This window comes from Macrobrachium rosenbergii, chromosome 36 (assembly GCF_040412425.1).
Source record: "Macrobrachium rosenbergii isolate ZJJX-2024 chromosome 36, ASM4041242v1, whole genome shotgun sequence".
Taxonomy (NCBI): domain Eukaryota; kingdom Metazoa; phylum Arthropoda; class Malacostraca; order Decapoda; family Palaemonidae; genus Macrobrachium; species Macrobrachium rosenbergii.
In genome coordinates, this window is record NC_089776.1 from 11119591 (window position 1) to 11135152 (window position 15562).

At 33.3% G+C, this 15562-nt stretch overlaps 1 protein-coding gene across 4 annotated transcripts in view; it reads left to right on the forward strand.

The window, feature by feature from the left end:
- Window positions 1–15562, forward strand: part of LOC136856615 (pecanex-like protein 4) — an 83685-nt gene that overhangs the window by 60538 nt on the left and 7585 nt on the right. For 2 of the 4 annotated variants that reach the window (XR_010858424.1, XR_010858423.1), the window contains 11 exons: window positions 563–714; window positions 893–1039; window positions 1440–1756; window positions 2860–3037; window positions 4547–4677; window positions 5017–5269; window positions 6375–6617; window positions 8870–8931; window positions 11242–12545; window positions 13402–13567; window positions 14767–15013. Coding sequence is in view for 2 of the 4 variants with exons in the window: in XM_067134548.1 (XP_066990649.1) it covers window positions 563–714; window positions 893–1039; window positions 1440–1756; window positions 2860–3037; window positions 4547–4677; window positions 5017–5269; window positions 6375–6617; window positions 8870–8931; window positions 11242–12545; window positions 13402–13574; window positions 14775–15013 (3199 nt within the window). In the remaining 2 variants the exon portion in view is untranslated. Of the gene's footprint in view, window positions 1–562; window positions 715–892; window positions 1040–1439; window positions 1757–2859; window positions 3038–4546; window positions 4678–5016; window positions 5270–6374; window positions 6618–8869; window positions 8932–11241; window positions 12546–13401; window positions 13604–14766; window positions 15014–15562 lie in introns of those variants that run through there. The other 2 variants (XM_067134548.1, XM_067134547.1) reach the window with 2 other exon arrangements.

Here is a 15562-nt window from a genome sequence, read left to right on the forward strand (position 1 = left end):
AGGGGATGAGGAAGAAAATATTGTATGTATGTATTTGTATGAGAGCTGAGAATTTTGGCTAGCAGGTATTATTTATACAGTGTACCGTGTATTTTAATCAGTTGCCTCTGATTGGTTTATAAAAGCATCAGGAAAGTAATAGGCTTTAGTCTCTAAAATTAATTTGTTTAAGTTTAATACATTGTTTTAATTGAAAGAGTGTTTATTAGGTTTCAGTGAATCATGTGATAAGCAATATAGATTTTTAAGCTGTCTTTCATTGCTGTGATGGGAATAAATATTTCCTACACTGTTATTTATAGATTGAAGTTTAACACAATTCTGTTTATAAATGTGGTAACTTAATCAAAACAATTATGCTTCAGCATTACAAATTCATTTATAAAATTTCAAGCCTTAAAGAACTGTTTTAACTTCTATATGTGTTACTAAGCAATAATGGTGAAATCCAGTCTTAAATTACCAATAGTAATGATTGAGTGCTTACTCCAAACATAAGTTTTCCTAGTATTGAGATTTGGCACAATGACAAAAAATTTATTGGAATTAATTTCTTTTTCAGTTACTTTCCAGCTGTTATGTGGCTGCTAGTGCTTGATGTATTTTTCCATTTGGTTTTTGCTTCGTGTTCGATCTTGTGGTTATTGGGCATTCTACCTCCTATTGATGCTTTTATTTTGTGGATTTTGGAACAGTGGCTTGTTGTAGCTTTGGGTAAGTGTTCCAGTTAAATAAGCCTTGAAATGAAAAATATTGTACAACAAAGTGATTTGGAAAAGGTTGATAGAAAGATTGATTGATACATGAATACTAACCCTCTTATTTTACTTAAGAATAATCTACCAGAATATGTTTCCATTTACAAAACAGGCTGATACAAATCTCATTACAGGAGGGTCTCCAATGTCATCAAATATTCGACTAATTCCTCATGCATTCTTCGGGACTATCTTCCTTTGTATGTCGGCTGCAATGCCTTCCTTTGAGGGACTCATGGTCTTTGCTTCTTGTATCCAGTATATCCTTAGTTTAGATTCTGGTAAGTTCAATTTATTGTTTTCCAAGGTGTTTGTTTTTATTTATGAAAGTTTTTAGGTTTAGTTATATTACAGCAAAAGGTTTTTTAATTATATGAAGCTTTTATTTATTAAATGACTAGCTTTTATGTCCCGTCTGTAGTAAACTGTAGTAAAAGTGATTATGAGCCTCTGTTTGTGCATCACTATTGTTTCCTTTCTTTTGCTTTTCATTTGTTCCTCTGAACCCTTTTGTCTCAGCCCTCTTTTAAGAACAGATCTCTTGGAACATTGGGTGAATGTATACTGGCATGAAGTATGTGCAGTTGTTGCACATAACTTAAAGTACCTAATCATAAAGGTTTTTATTTCCACTCAAATTGTTTATTATTGCAAGCTGTTATTAGTCTTTTGTAATTTCAGGGTGGATTTTGTCATCATTGTTATCCCCCGGAGTCAAATTTGTAACAGGTTTGACTGGGAAGTACGAAGAAACGCTACCTGTAGCTGGAAAACCTTCCTTACGAGTAAAGACTTGCCGGAGGGAGCTTGTTCTTTATGTGACCCTCCTTGTAGCAATTATAGGTCTGAGTCTTGGTTGCCAGTTGCCTAATGTAGGCTGGTATGAAGCCAACCTGAACTGCACAAAAATTAAAGCAAGAAATACTTCTGTGAGAATGCCTGTTAACGTAACAACAGATGCTCATGGGGATTTAACAAACTTGCCTGTCTTGTTTCAGGTAAGTTGTGCTTTGAATGTTTGGAATGCAGTAAATAAAACATTAATTGAATGAGATAAGTATGGTATGGAATACTATAATTATCTTTATTATCATCTGGGAAGGAGAATGATTTGGAATTCCTATTTTTATGGATTTCTATGCTCTTTTTGTTTTTAGTAGGTTCTAGGCTTCAGTTAGTTTAATGGCTATCTTTTTTTTACACATGGTTTTATTACTTTTTTTATACGTTTCAGTCTTAATACTGTAAATCTAAACTGGGAAATACAGAGTTTGTACTGAATTATTTATTGATGTTGGGTTTCTTTGTAGTTTTCTGTATCTTAATCTCTTTTCTTTCTTATCTTGGTTTGTAAATAAAAAGCAAAGCAATATTTTCAGTTTTTGTTGCTAGTGATGTTGATAATGATAAAATGAATATAAACAGAATGAAGTATAATTTTTAAAACTTAGTTCTTGGGAGAAAAAGATATTCTGTGTAATGACACCCATTTTCTATCGGTCACGTTTTCCTTCACCAGTCACTATGGAATTTTATTGTTTGTTGACATACATTTTAGCGGTTTTTACCAATTACCTGAGTTTTTTAACCTCATTTTTATTACTTTAAACAGTAATATGTAAAATTGTAAGCAAACATGCAGCATCAAATTCACATTGAACTGTTTATTAAAATATCCCCTCATGTATTAATTAATCCCTTTTCATTCAGTGTTCTCTGGTTGTAAATAAAAAAAGAATGAGAAAAGTTTGCCCTGATCTTCATGAATCTGGATCTTTGAAGTCCAAATGTTTTATTGTTTATTGTTATGGATATTTTTATTATATATTGAAGGACATATTACAGTTCATATAAAAGCTAATTTGTTATGCTCTCCTGTGGAATTCTAAAGAAAAAGCAAGGTCGTCGGAATATCTAAAGCTATTTATGTATTTTTCATAATTTTTGTGAAGAACTCATTATTAAGGAGATTTTCAAAAAAGAAATCTATTGGAAAATTTTAGTTATGACTGTAATTATGGTCAAAAATATAATTTTTAAAACTAGAGCAATATAAAGTGACATTGTACATCACAGTACACCGTTGTTTCTCATATCACAGGTATCTGCAAGAGATGCAGTTGGTTCAGTGGTCATATTCCTGGCTCTGTCAGTGTTGGTCATCAACGAGTTTCAAAAAGTTTACGTCTTAGGTCTGATAAGGAATCCATTGTATGTTCATCGAAAAACATTTCAAAAACACAGTTTGCTGTATATGACTTCACAATTGTTACAGTTTGGTGAGTATGTGTTTGTGCTGATGTTCTTTAATCTTTCTACAAAGAACAAACTTCCACATTTGCTTATGTTTGTTACTCTCTGTTCACAAGTTAGATGAGATTGAGGATGTTTTGCTTGAATAAGTTCCATTTTCTCACAGTCAGATATCTTACTGGTGCATCACACATTAAGAGCATTTCAGAATTGAATGAGTGTTACTGTAATTGCTGTAAATTCCAATTTTTTCTCTTAGTTCTTCATCACAACTTTCTCTGGGTTCAAAGTTAATAAGATTTTCTGTGTAGTACCTGTGATAAGAAACAGTTTTTCCTTTCTTTAATGTTTTTTTAAGGGAGGATGTTAGGTATCTGTAGTTGTCAGTCATTACTCAAGGGTTAGGCATTTTAGCATTGTGCCCTCTGGATGGGCTAGTTTTAAGGTTTTACTGTCTGGTTAGGTGTTTATAGCTTTGCAGTGACACATTAGGTTAGATTTAGCATATGTTTTGTCCTCATTTTACTAATCAGACTTAATTACGTATAGCTAATTAGTTACTATTCATGATTGCTCTTAATTACGAGATGTGTTTGCTGAATGGCTAATCGTTCTTGAACACACTTCTGTTGTTATGCTTATGTTATGTTTTGCTTGGTATGAAGCGTAAAGGGCAAAATGTTGAAGATAAAGTCTATGGTAAGTTCAGTGCTTATGTAGAAATGGACCCTCATTCCTCTGATTTTAGACCAAGAGCAGCGATTATATAGAGTGCTGCTTGTTGTTGAAGGTGACTTTTGAAGTACTGTATAGGTAAAATATTTTTCTCCTTATATTAACTTCATCAATGAGGAAGTGAATAAGGGAAGTGAGGTAAACAGCTTCAGGAATAGTGCACTGAGGTATGAGCACCAGATGAAAAGATAAACTGGAGAGTAGTTGTAGTGCAAGCTGGTAACTGAAATGCCCTTGATTCTTTGATGCACCATGACAAAAAGGTGAGCCATGGAGAGCTTTCACCAAAGATGCTTTCTGTATTTTATTTCACATTTGTTCCATTTTGCCTCTCCCTACCTAGTTGTCCATTTTCTTTAATCTTAAATAGCATAAATCTCACTTCTGTATAACAAAAATTTTCTCGATGACAGTCCCTGTAAAAGTCCTGCTCAGATGCATAAATAAATGACAGTCAGAAGATGCACAGGAATTTGAACGATATAGTTTTGTTTATTAGAAATGAGATATGAATAAGGATGGATTTGCTTTCCACAGTGAAGCTGAATACCAAATTTTAATTTATCAGTAGATACAGTATTGTACTCTTATAAAGTATATACTGTATACTGTACAGTAGTATACAGTACCATAATATATACAATGCCATTAAGTAGTTTGAATAATTTGTTTACAGATAAAGGAATTTGGAAAAACTGTTTGGTTTAGTGAGTTTATATTAATATAATTTTTCTTTTTTTGTAGTTTTAAATTTCGTGTTTATTAAGTGCTCTTTACCACTTTTATCTCCCATTCAACAGGAGGACCATTTGTGTCACTTATACTTTTGCATCAGAATTTCTCAGCAAAAGTTCACTTGCAGCTTCAAGCGCCATTCCAGACTTTTCCATACTTTTTACTTACAATTCCCCTTGTAAGAGCATTTCGACAAGTAAGTACTATATGTACGTTTTCAATTTCACAAAACCTGTGACTGCTGCTTATAGCAACTTACACAAAACCTGTAACCACCACTTATGGTAATTTACAGACCATACAAAATTTTAAATTGCCCTAAATCTACATAGTGCAAGTGGTTGCAAAGAAAAGCAGTCTTGTACTACTTGTTCCATCAGTATGATAGTATACCTATTGCTTCATCTAAATCCATTACAGTATTTATAATTTAGCTCATTTTGCATGACCATGTAATCCCAGACATCTCAGTCTTCCGTTGAAGAAATTGTAATGTAACGAAATTTAATGCATCCTTCATCCTCCTGTATTACAGATATGGCAGTTTCCTGAGCAAATGCTTTTGCAACTATCGCTCTTCTACATTTTGGAAATAGTTCAACGTGAAACATCAAGTAGTTTTCTTGACTACTGGGGAAAACTTCCTCCTGCAACACGAATATTCTTCATTGGCCTACTTTATTTATGGGGAACAAGATTAGTGCAGAGAATATGCACTGTAGTGATTTTCGTCATAACATCTCTGTCTGAAAAGAAGCGACAAACATCACTCTCCTTTTTTTTCACTGGTATGTTTAAATAAGCTACTGTTTAGTTATTTTTTGCAGAATTATAATGATTTTCACATTTTCAAATGATGAAGTAAAATATCTTCAGCAGTTGAAGTTGTGAAATATAAAAGAAAATTTACTGAATGCTCAGATTTTTATATTTGCGTTATGTAAGTTCCAAGGAAGTAAGTGGTCAAGTTGATTATTGCATATTTATTTATAAACTAAAACAGGTCCATTAGATAAGTGTGAAAACTTGCTGATTCAAAGGCTTAAATGTTGAACTTTGCCCTTACATAACATATGTTACTTATTTTGAAGATAGAATAATTTTCATATACTGTATGTCCTTTGAACCCAAATCATAAAATTACACATGCTTGAGTTTTCATTTAATTTCAGACCATATGCAGCATTTTCTTGATAAACACCTGATCTGATCTCTGCACCTCAACCTTGTGTAGACCCCTCATTGATCTTTCTCTCTCAAACACTTATCTTCCCAGTTCCTCATTTAAAAGCCTTTCATACACCTTTTAGGTATGCTAACCAGTATTGTGGACATATGATTCTTACATTGTCCATCACATTTTCATTTTTGCCAGGGGAGAGTGATTCCTCTTGTCCATCACTTGGGAATCTTTTTCTAATTGCTACAGAATGTAACCACTAAAGTTAGCCTTTTGAATTTCTCTCATCAACATATTAGTAATCTTATTCATGACTGGAACTTTTCATTTTGCTCAATCTTAACAGCCTATCTTATATTCTTCACCTGCTATGGTCTTCCTCCACTTTCCCTAATTTCCCTGTACTTTTTAGTTTTTATAAAGTATCCTCATGGAATAATTCCTGAGATGGTCCACTTTTTACATAAGACTAATTGAAAAGTCTTTAGAAAATAAGTAGTTTAGAAAAGTTACTCTGTGGTCTGCTTAAAATGCTCTGTAATAATGATTTGAACTATGAAAATGTTCTATTAAAAAAATGAACCACACTAGAAAATTATGTTCATAATTTCAATGATATTTATCTGTCTGTCATTTAACATTTTATTTAAGTGCAATACCAGTATATAGTTTTGTTGTTCCAATATTTTTATTTTTATTTTTATTCTTTGCAGGTTTCAACCTTGCCATAATCCCCATTCTGTTTGGTCTTTTGGTATTATCTACAGTCATATCGGCTCCATTGTTACCTCTGTTCACCCTTCCTATATTTTTCTTGGGCTTCCCACGCCCTCTGAGATTTTGGTCATACCCAGTTGGTCGGTCATCAAATTCATGTGAAGATTCCGTTTATTACGAACAGCTCACCCCTCATGTTATTTTTGCACTTCATAATTTAGTGCAAATTGGATCTCTAGGTAGGTTTCAGAAAAAGTTTCCTAAAAAACAGTGGATATTTCAAGCAGTCACTTTTCAGAAAGCTTTTAAGTCATACCTCAAATAATTAACTTTCAAAACAGTAATAGTGGTATATAATCCAATTGAAATGAAATGGAATTAGTTCTTTTATCCTAGTGTTATCCTATGTACTTATTTACCATGTGAAGATTTAATCATTTGCTGTGTACAGAAGTTGGTAACATAAACTGATTTTTCATTAAATTTTCTAATCTTTTAATGTAAGGTTAATATTGAGTGTCCATACAATGCAGACAGCCCTTGATTGTACCTATATTATATTGTCTGAAATGGTGCAGTGTTAGCTAAGAATAGTAATTAATCTAAGAAATTTTCAAGACCTTCTTTAGGTGAGCATCCATGACTAGAGGGTACTGCAACTAAGTGTCAGCATTTTCATTAGCTTCCTCAGTTTATTTGAGGTACAGATGTATGAGATGATTGATTTATGAGAGTCAGGCTGTCAAGCCAAAGTACTGGGGCACTTTGGCCATTCAGCACTTAGACAGTTAAAAGGGGGAGTTGCAGTGGTTGTATGGCAAGGTAAAGAGATCCAGAAAATAATGGAGGTGAAGTACGAGATCTGAAGGTGGGACTTTGAGAAAATCCCACTGTTGCACTAAGAAGTAACTGTTGGAGAGGTTAAACAGCAAGATTCTGGGTGCCAAAGGAACACTGCCAACAAATGAGGTGCACTGATGACACTACCCCCTAAAGGGCAGATGTATTAGTACTAGGTTCAACAGCTGGTGCCCTGTATCTCATCATTTACTGATTTATGGATGTCATCATTAAAATGCTGTATTATGAAGTTATCAAGTTAAGAACAGTAGGTTGTTTGTTTGGTACGTCTGTGTTATACCATTTGGGACGTCAAGTAATTGGCCTGTCTGTTCCTGTGAATCTGTTGTCTGTGAACTAAGATTAAAGTTTTGTAAAGAAATATAAAACAACTTTTTATGTGATTGATCCAAGGTTCAAGGTGTAAGTTAAATGACTTTGCCACTGGTGATGACATTGTTTCACAAACATATCTTGTTTATTATTCATCTTTAAAATGCTGAGTTTTATTTACACAGTTGGTTAATTCTTGTTATGACTAGTGCATTATGCATTTCATGACCAAGTATCAAAGCAGTTATGGTAAGACTTTGAGGAAAAGTAAGATGAATTTACTTTGTTTATGAAAGCTGTGAAGAAACCCTCAAACTACTGTGTTCTGTCACTTTACCTTTAGGCAAGTTTTTTTCATGGTTATTGTTTCCATGAGTTTATTGAAAGTTAACTAAGACTTATATAATTAAAGGACAGCTTAAGGAATTCCATTGGCATGATCAGTTTCATTTACTGATTCTCAACATATTCATGATAGTGGATGACACACAATGAGTATATGTATTTGTGGAATGCTGATCTGTATCTATACCAGCAGCTCCCCAGAACCAATTGCTTTTAAAGAAGATTATTTTTTTAGGGTTTCCTTACTCACAGCAATGAAAATCTTAATTTAACCAGCAATGAAAATCATGGTTTAAACCATTGTAAGAATGTATTCTACTTGGTCATCTTTTTTAAACTCTGTTTGACATAGAACTTTCATTGTGCACCATTTGCTTTGCCAAGCATTGGTACCCACTTTCTGCTGAAGTTCCAGGTAATCTAGTGCAAAAGCCAACTTTCCTTTAAGTGTAAACATGGAATAGGCCTACTGGCAGTATTATTGTTGTTACTTACAAATTTCAGAGGCTTAATACTCTATTAATGTAAAATGTATCACTGCCATAGTTTTTCTAAATTTAAGAGGCTAAATGCTCATTTATGTTATGTACTACTGCTGGAGTTTTTCTAACATGTTGCAGGTTTTCATAAAGTATTTTGTAAAGCATTAATGTTCCTAACTAATAAGCTCTTATACATTGGGAGTCCTCTTTTCTCAGTCCCATCGATTGATTTCTCCCTTGCAGTCATTTCTGCTTGCTAAAGACAATTATAACTTGTGGGAATACCTTTTAGTGATAGTCATTATAAAAAAAGACTTTAGTCCTTTTTTTTCAGGCAGTGACCCTTCTTGGCTTACACTGCACCATTGTGGCACCAACAGTATAAATAAAATATTTTATTTAGGGAATATATTTTAGGTTTTTTATATTTGTATGTAGTAAAGTTGTATTTTTATGGTTTGTGACATCACGCTAATTAGTTTTTTCTTCAGGGTTTGTTGAACCTGGGGAGCACTTTCTTTTACGCTACGAGGATAGATTTCTCTGGATCCAGGTGAGATTTTTTACTTGTTCATTTAAAATGACTGACATATAAGGATTCAGTAGATGCTAAGGTGTAGATCAGGTTTGTTTACATTGTGGTTTCCAGAGCAAGATGGGACCATTGTGGAGGCAAAATGTTTTGCTAAGGATTGTACATTTCAGACTTGAAGAAAATGGTGTCTTGTGTGATTAGTTTGGCACTTGGGCATTTTATTGGAATATTTACGTAGAATCGTGTTTCTTTTTGCTGCAGTTCTCAAGAATTATCTTAAACTATACAAAGCTTAGATTTTATCATTATATATTATCCCCATTGAGTATGCAAATTATTTTAAATATAATTGCATAACCGAATAACACAGGGTGCCATCATAATGCACTTTGAGTGCCTACCTTAATATGTACATTTACGAGATTTTCATATTCTATAATTCTTTTCATAATTCATCCCTGCCCTTTAAAGTATGAGTCATTTAAGTAGTTTGAAAAGCCTGTAATTCTGGTCCCTGTTTAAATTTTCATGTAAATATAGTACATTACTTTGTTTTCTCTTTCTGTAGGCTGATGAAGTCAGTTTAATTTTTGTATTGTTTGTGTGAAATAAATACCAGTGTATATATTCATGCAATTTTCAGAGGCCTAATTCTTAGCTTAATTTCAATGGATTGCATCAAGTGCAAAATACAAAGTAAAAAAAGGCTAGGCTATATTTCACATCAGAACATCAAGATATAAATTAGAACACCAAGTAATTGTTAATATGAGCTTTTAACAATAAAATGTTATCTATGATAAACTATAACATTAATAAAAAAAAACAGAAAAAACATCATATGTAGTCTATTACTGACTTATGAACAGCTTATATTTATGTTTAGTTACCATATACAGCTAGTGAACATAACAGCTAAATTTTGAATATTGGAAATAGCAGTTTTTGGTAATTGTCTTTTACATAATTTTTTTATTAGATGTTTTTAATAAATTTTATTTTACTTTTTTGTAATACCTATTTTATAGTGTTTTGTTCTGTTTTGTAAAGACAGCTGGGCATACAGTATTCTTGATGGATGAACGGATGACTAGAACATTAAAAACTTTTGCATACTTGTTCTAAGATATCCACTTTGCGATTTTCTTGTTTAAATGCAGTCACTGACCTTTAGAGTTGCAATCTTTCTAAGATGTGTTTTCAATTTTTTTGCATTAGATTTCAGTTTTAACCTTAATTTTTATTTTGTATTTTTTCAGCTGTAATTTCACCAATTTTTTAGTGTTTTGTTTTTTACTGTTCTGTGATTTGACAGTAAAAGTTATGGTTGAGTATGAAATCTAACAAGTTGATTGCAGCTTGATGGGTATTATGAAGCAGAAATATGTCTAGAATAATTAAAAACCAAAAAGCTCCATAGCTGATAAATTTATATTCTAATTGGTTGTTCTGTTAAGTTGAATAGTATAGTACACAGTTTCGTAGTATTTTTAAATATGATAACTTTGGACATGAAAAGAATTTTATAAGCCTAGCTTCCATTGTAAAATGGAACTTGCACAGTCCACAGTATGTATAGTGAAATTATGTTTTGTAGACAAAGTTTTAAGGGTTGCATGAAATGCAAATATATCATACATATGTTTACTTATAGCTTTGGGGTGGATTCCAGGTAACATTCATATATGTTCAAGATTTCATGCCATACAGTTTGAAATAATTTTGTGGGAAAAATGTTCAGATCACTTTCATGGGCCATAAATGACTAATGGCAACTTTTACCCCAACTCTAATAGCTAGTCGTACAGGAGAGAGAGCTCAGTTTGTCTTGAGATGTCATAGGGGAATGCTGTCCAAAATTCATATCCAATGATCTCATAAATATTTTACAATAAACACACAATTTGTTACCGATTTTAGTTCTTATCTGTTATGATACTGTATTATGTGAGCTGTAATTATAATTTTATAAAATAAAAAAAAAAATAAAAATAACTTGGTAAAATTAGCATATTTTTATGACTGTCGAAATATTCACTTTCAACTTCCCCTGGAAGGTACAGAAAATTTTTTCAATTTTTTTCGTAAACTGTGTGCATATGCATATCTTCCTCTTTCCAATGAGTTTTTTTTTAAATTGGCCATCCTTAAATTTAGCCCAGTCTAGGGGTGTGCTTAATATACGTTTAGCCCGGACTGTGAGGGTTAAACTTGTTACATTGTTATGGTACCTGGCATATGAAAGTCTTGCAAACTGCGTAATAAAATGCTTATGTGATGTAAAAATAGGAAATTTGAATTAATGAATGATGAGATTTGTAATTTCAGATCTTGGAGTGTGGATTCACTTATGTATACTACAGTGTCAAAGGGTTGGAACTGCAAGAAACAAGCTGTCATACAGCTGAAGCCTCAAGAGTTGATGCTGTATTTAGTTTTGCCTTTGATGTTGATGATGAAATGAAGAAAGGAAAGCTGTCGTCATTTTTCAACCAGTACGCTTTCCACACACTTACCCCTGTATCGCAAATCAATGTTGTTGGTTTCTCTGATACTAAAAATGTATTGACAGGTGTTATAGACTCCCCAGACACCTTGAAAGTCATAAATGATTATTTCCACAAGGCACTCATATATTTGATGATGGATTACGTTGTAAAGAGATCGGAAAGTGTACAAGGTGATAAGACACAGACACCAGCGTCAAGTGCTACAACAAATGCAAAGACGCAAGAAAGCTTAAGGAGTTTACCCAAAGTAGAGAAAAGGGCAGAGAATCATTTTGAAGAAACTATCCCTCATGCACAAGTGGAGGTTAATGAACAAGAAAAAGTATCTAACTCTGTTGGGAGCCACATATCTCATAATTCACATCAGTCTCAGAGTGGTCGTACAAGTCGCGTAGCATGGATTGACGACCAAGGAGTAAGAGATGTCCCCACCATTCCTGCAGTGGACTCTCGACCTCTCAGTTGGGATGATGATGAGGATCCCCTTGATGAAAGTTCTGCTGGGAAGGGTCGATTAAGCACTCTTAATAATGAAGAGAGAGTTACAATCCAAACAAAAGACCACAGAACTAGAGAAAGTAAAAGTGGCCTTCCACCAATTCATTATAAGGCTAATAACTTCACTACATCCCTAGGTGATCTGGAGGATGATGAAGACCAGTTAAATGTCATTCCAGGGATCATGTATGACGAATCTTCCGATGATGACTCTAACTTTGAGTCTATTGCTCCTCTTCATAAAATAAGATTTACTCATCCCAAGCGCAGAAGTGCTGCTCCAGTGCACGTACGCGTTATTTCAAGAACAGATTATCGCACGCCCATATACAACAGTCCCTTAAGTGCTGCCCTGGCTCCCCTTGCCAGTTGGTTTATAGAACTTCCATATGACACTGAAGTAGTGGACGAAGTCCAAGACAGTTTTCCTCATGCATGGTTCAAGTTTCTACTTAGCAATTTCGGAAGAACTTACGTTGATCTTCGACAACAGAATTCTGCAGTTTTAGGTAAAGTTTCTGGAACGTCTAATAGAGCTGGGCTAGCAAACTCTAAGTCTGGAGGAGACAAGGAAGAGCAGATACAGAAAATGCAGTATGATGAAGACCTGGAAGAATCTTACAGGTAAGTTCTGAAATTATGATCAATGATTTGAGGATTATTGACAAACAAATGATATGGTTCAATGCAAAACATTTGGCGTTGCTGAAAATATTAGGAATTTGTACTGAAGGTTGAAGTGGCCATATTTATAGCACTATTTTCAGACTGCATTTAAATGATAGCCCCTAGAGAAAAATTGTATTTAAATTGTCAGTTTTCTTCCCATGATACTTTTTAATGAAATTCAGTTGATTATTAAGAAACATATGATACAGGCAATTCTGAGTATGAAAAATACAATCATGAAATATTTGGAGACAAAAAGTAATCAAATATTTACATATTAAGCTAAATCTAAATGTTTAGTTCAAACTGTGACACTGGTGCTCCTGTTATGAACATTTGGGGACAGTTATGTTAACTACAGAATGAAATATTTATTTTACTTCTTATTTAGTGAAACCCTCTTAATATGAAGTAATAAAACAACAAATACCAAAGTTGACTTTAAGCAGTTTCTTTATCATATAGAATCATTCTTGAATAAACTGAATTCCAAAATGGAAGACATTCATACCAGTTTGTTGTTCCATGTTAGATTTTAATCAGCATAAAATAATTCTTTGATGGCCAGCTTGAATTCAGTAAAATATTTGTTTTTGTTGTGATACATTATTTTTAAGAGCTTAATCTTTGTGTGTTCTGTTGTTTCAGTTGTTCCCATATTGAAGCCCTCAGAAGGGAATTTGTAAATTCCGTACACTGCTGAACAATATGTCAACATAAATACAACTCTACCTTGTTCATTTCTTAAGCAACTCAACAATTTTTCATCGTAATTGTAACTAACAAAAAACCATTGTATTTTCTTCTGAAGGATCATCACGGGCACCTGTCATTTGATCATTCTTGGTTCTGAAATTACGAATCCTACACCTTCCCAAGTTTATAAAACTTTCAGCGGAGAAGTACCTTGGTCCATGGCACTGGATTGGTTACTAAACAAGAAAGAGCTATACACTTTAGTAATGAAAGGCTTACAGGTAATGTGCTACTGCTTATAGTTCGTTGTATCTGATTCAGTTATTATAGCACACAAAGATACGTGTTCCGATTCATTCATACCGTTTTTTTTTTTTTTTTTTTTTACATAGGCTTAATGGAAATCTGTTTCACCAAATTGAATTTATGGGTACTGTAGTAATTCTTTGGTACTGAATGGAGTATTAGAAAGGGCTCCCTCATACTGTGTAGTAAGTTTGTCAACTTTCCTTATCTTTTCACATTTTGGCTCTCTGAAGCATTGTGAGACTTTGAAACTTTCACCATGCTTCTCTAATGAATGGGGTGTGTTTATTCTAAGTCTTGTGTTTAGCTGGGCAAATGAACCAATGGTCGTTGGTAAGATCTCACTTACTGGTGGGAGTCTCCTTTATTTCACCAGCCAAGAGCTCACATATTTTGACCATGCTTTACATGGCAGACTTTACTTGTTAGGTGCTATACATTTTGTGTACTCCACTTTATTTTCATTGATAGCTCCAAAATTGTTATTTAGCTTTCACTTTTATTTTCATTGATAGCTCCAAAATTGTTATTTAGCTTTCAGTAATGATTTGAAATTGAACTAGTGTTAGGATCCTCATTACCAAAGTGTTTGGGATCAATGAATTTTAATATATTAGTAATAAGTTTGCAGTTGTTTACTTTTTATCATCTCTCCCTAATTCTTGTTGGGCCATAGCTAAATAAGGGTATTTTTTTGCCCATCCCACATACAGTCCCATTAAAAAATACTGATGAGCCTTATACAAGTTTACACTAGACAAATACTACAAAATTTTGTTATGGTTTTCCATTTTCATGAAAAAGACACCTTTCAACCATTTGCTTTGCAAATTGTAGCCCATATATGCATCAGTAAATCTAAAATGGATATGGTTAATCAAGTTCTAGTCCAGATCTGGAGTTTGAAGAATTAAATGTACTGGAGTCGAGAAATGCTGTCTTGTCTTGGATTTTATCTTCCTCAGTCTCACTGAATTACATTTATATAAAATATTGTGCATTACAATGTATGGCCTTCATATTCCCATATAAAATTGCAAAAACTCTTGGACCATAACTTTGCAGTATCTCTTATTTGAGGAAATGTACTCACAAGGACATGGTATCTTTTATTAGTGGTGTTTCAATGTTTTCAGTGTTTACCACTTTGCATCTTTCCATTAAATCTTTGCAGGATAGCAGTGAAACTCTCGTTAGATCACACGCTTATTGGTCCCATGACTGGTTGGGCGGAACTTGAATCATGCATGGCAGATTACACTCAGAACTGGTTTTTTGGTCCTGATGGAAAAGCTACTGATACACATGCACAGCCTCAACCACATTTCCTTGCAGAGGAGCAACCTGAAGCCACATCTTGGATGGAGGCTGTTAAATTGGAGGTTCCTAATTTATTTTCTATGGGTTATAACCCTGTAAAGGTTAGCAAAAGAGTTTGTTTAGCATAAGATAATGGTTAATATTTCTAATTCTGTAGAAAAAAATTTAAACTAATCATTCTTATATTAAAATTACAGATCTAGATTACCAGGAGTGTCATGTGAATGTAAAGGGTTTAAATGTAATGTGGAGCCTGTTATATAGTCATCAAACATTATTGTTCGTGTTGTTAGGAGTAGAGAATTGGCACTTTGTTTTATTAGAGATCAGCTAGATTAGAATTTAATATGACTTTGGTTCCTAAATGCAGTGTTGATGCAAAAAGTATTGGAGGATAATGTTATGTTAAAAATTACTATATGTTTGACAGTATGGTACTGTATATAGTAGTTAAATTTCACCCCTAATATTTCAAAGAAAAAAAAAAAAAAAACTAGAAGTACCTTGTTAAATGGACCAGTATTTGCTAATGGTATGGAAATTCATAAATTATATGAAGTTGCCACCTTCACCTAATTGTCACTGAGGGTAGGCAGAAGCTTGAGGAAATTCAAAACTACTCAATAACAAATTTTTCCACTATTTATACT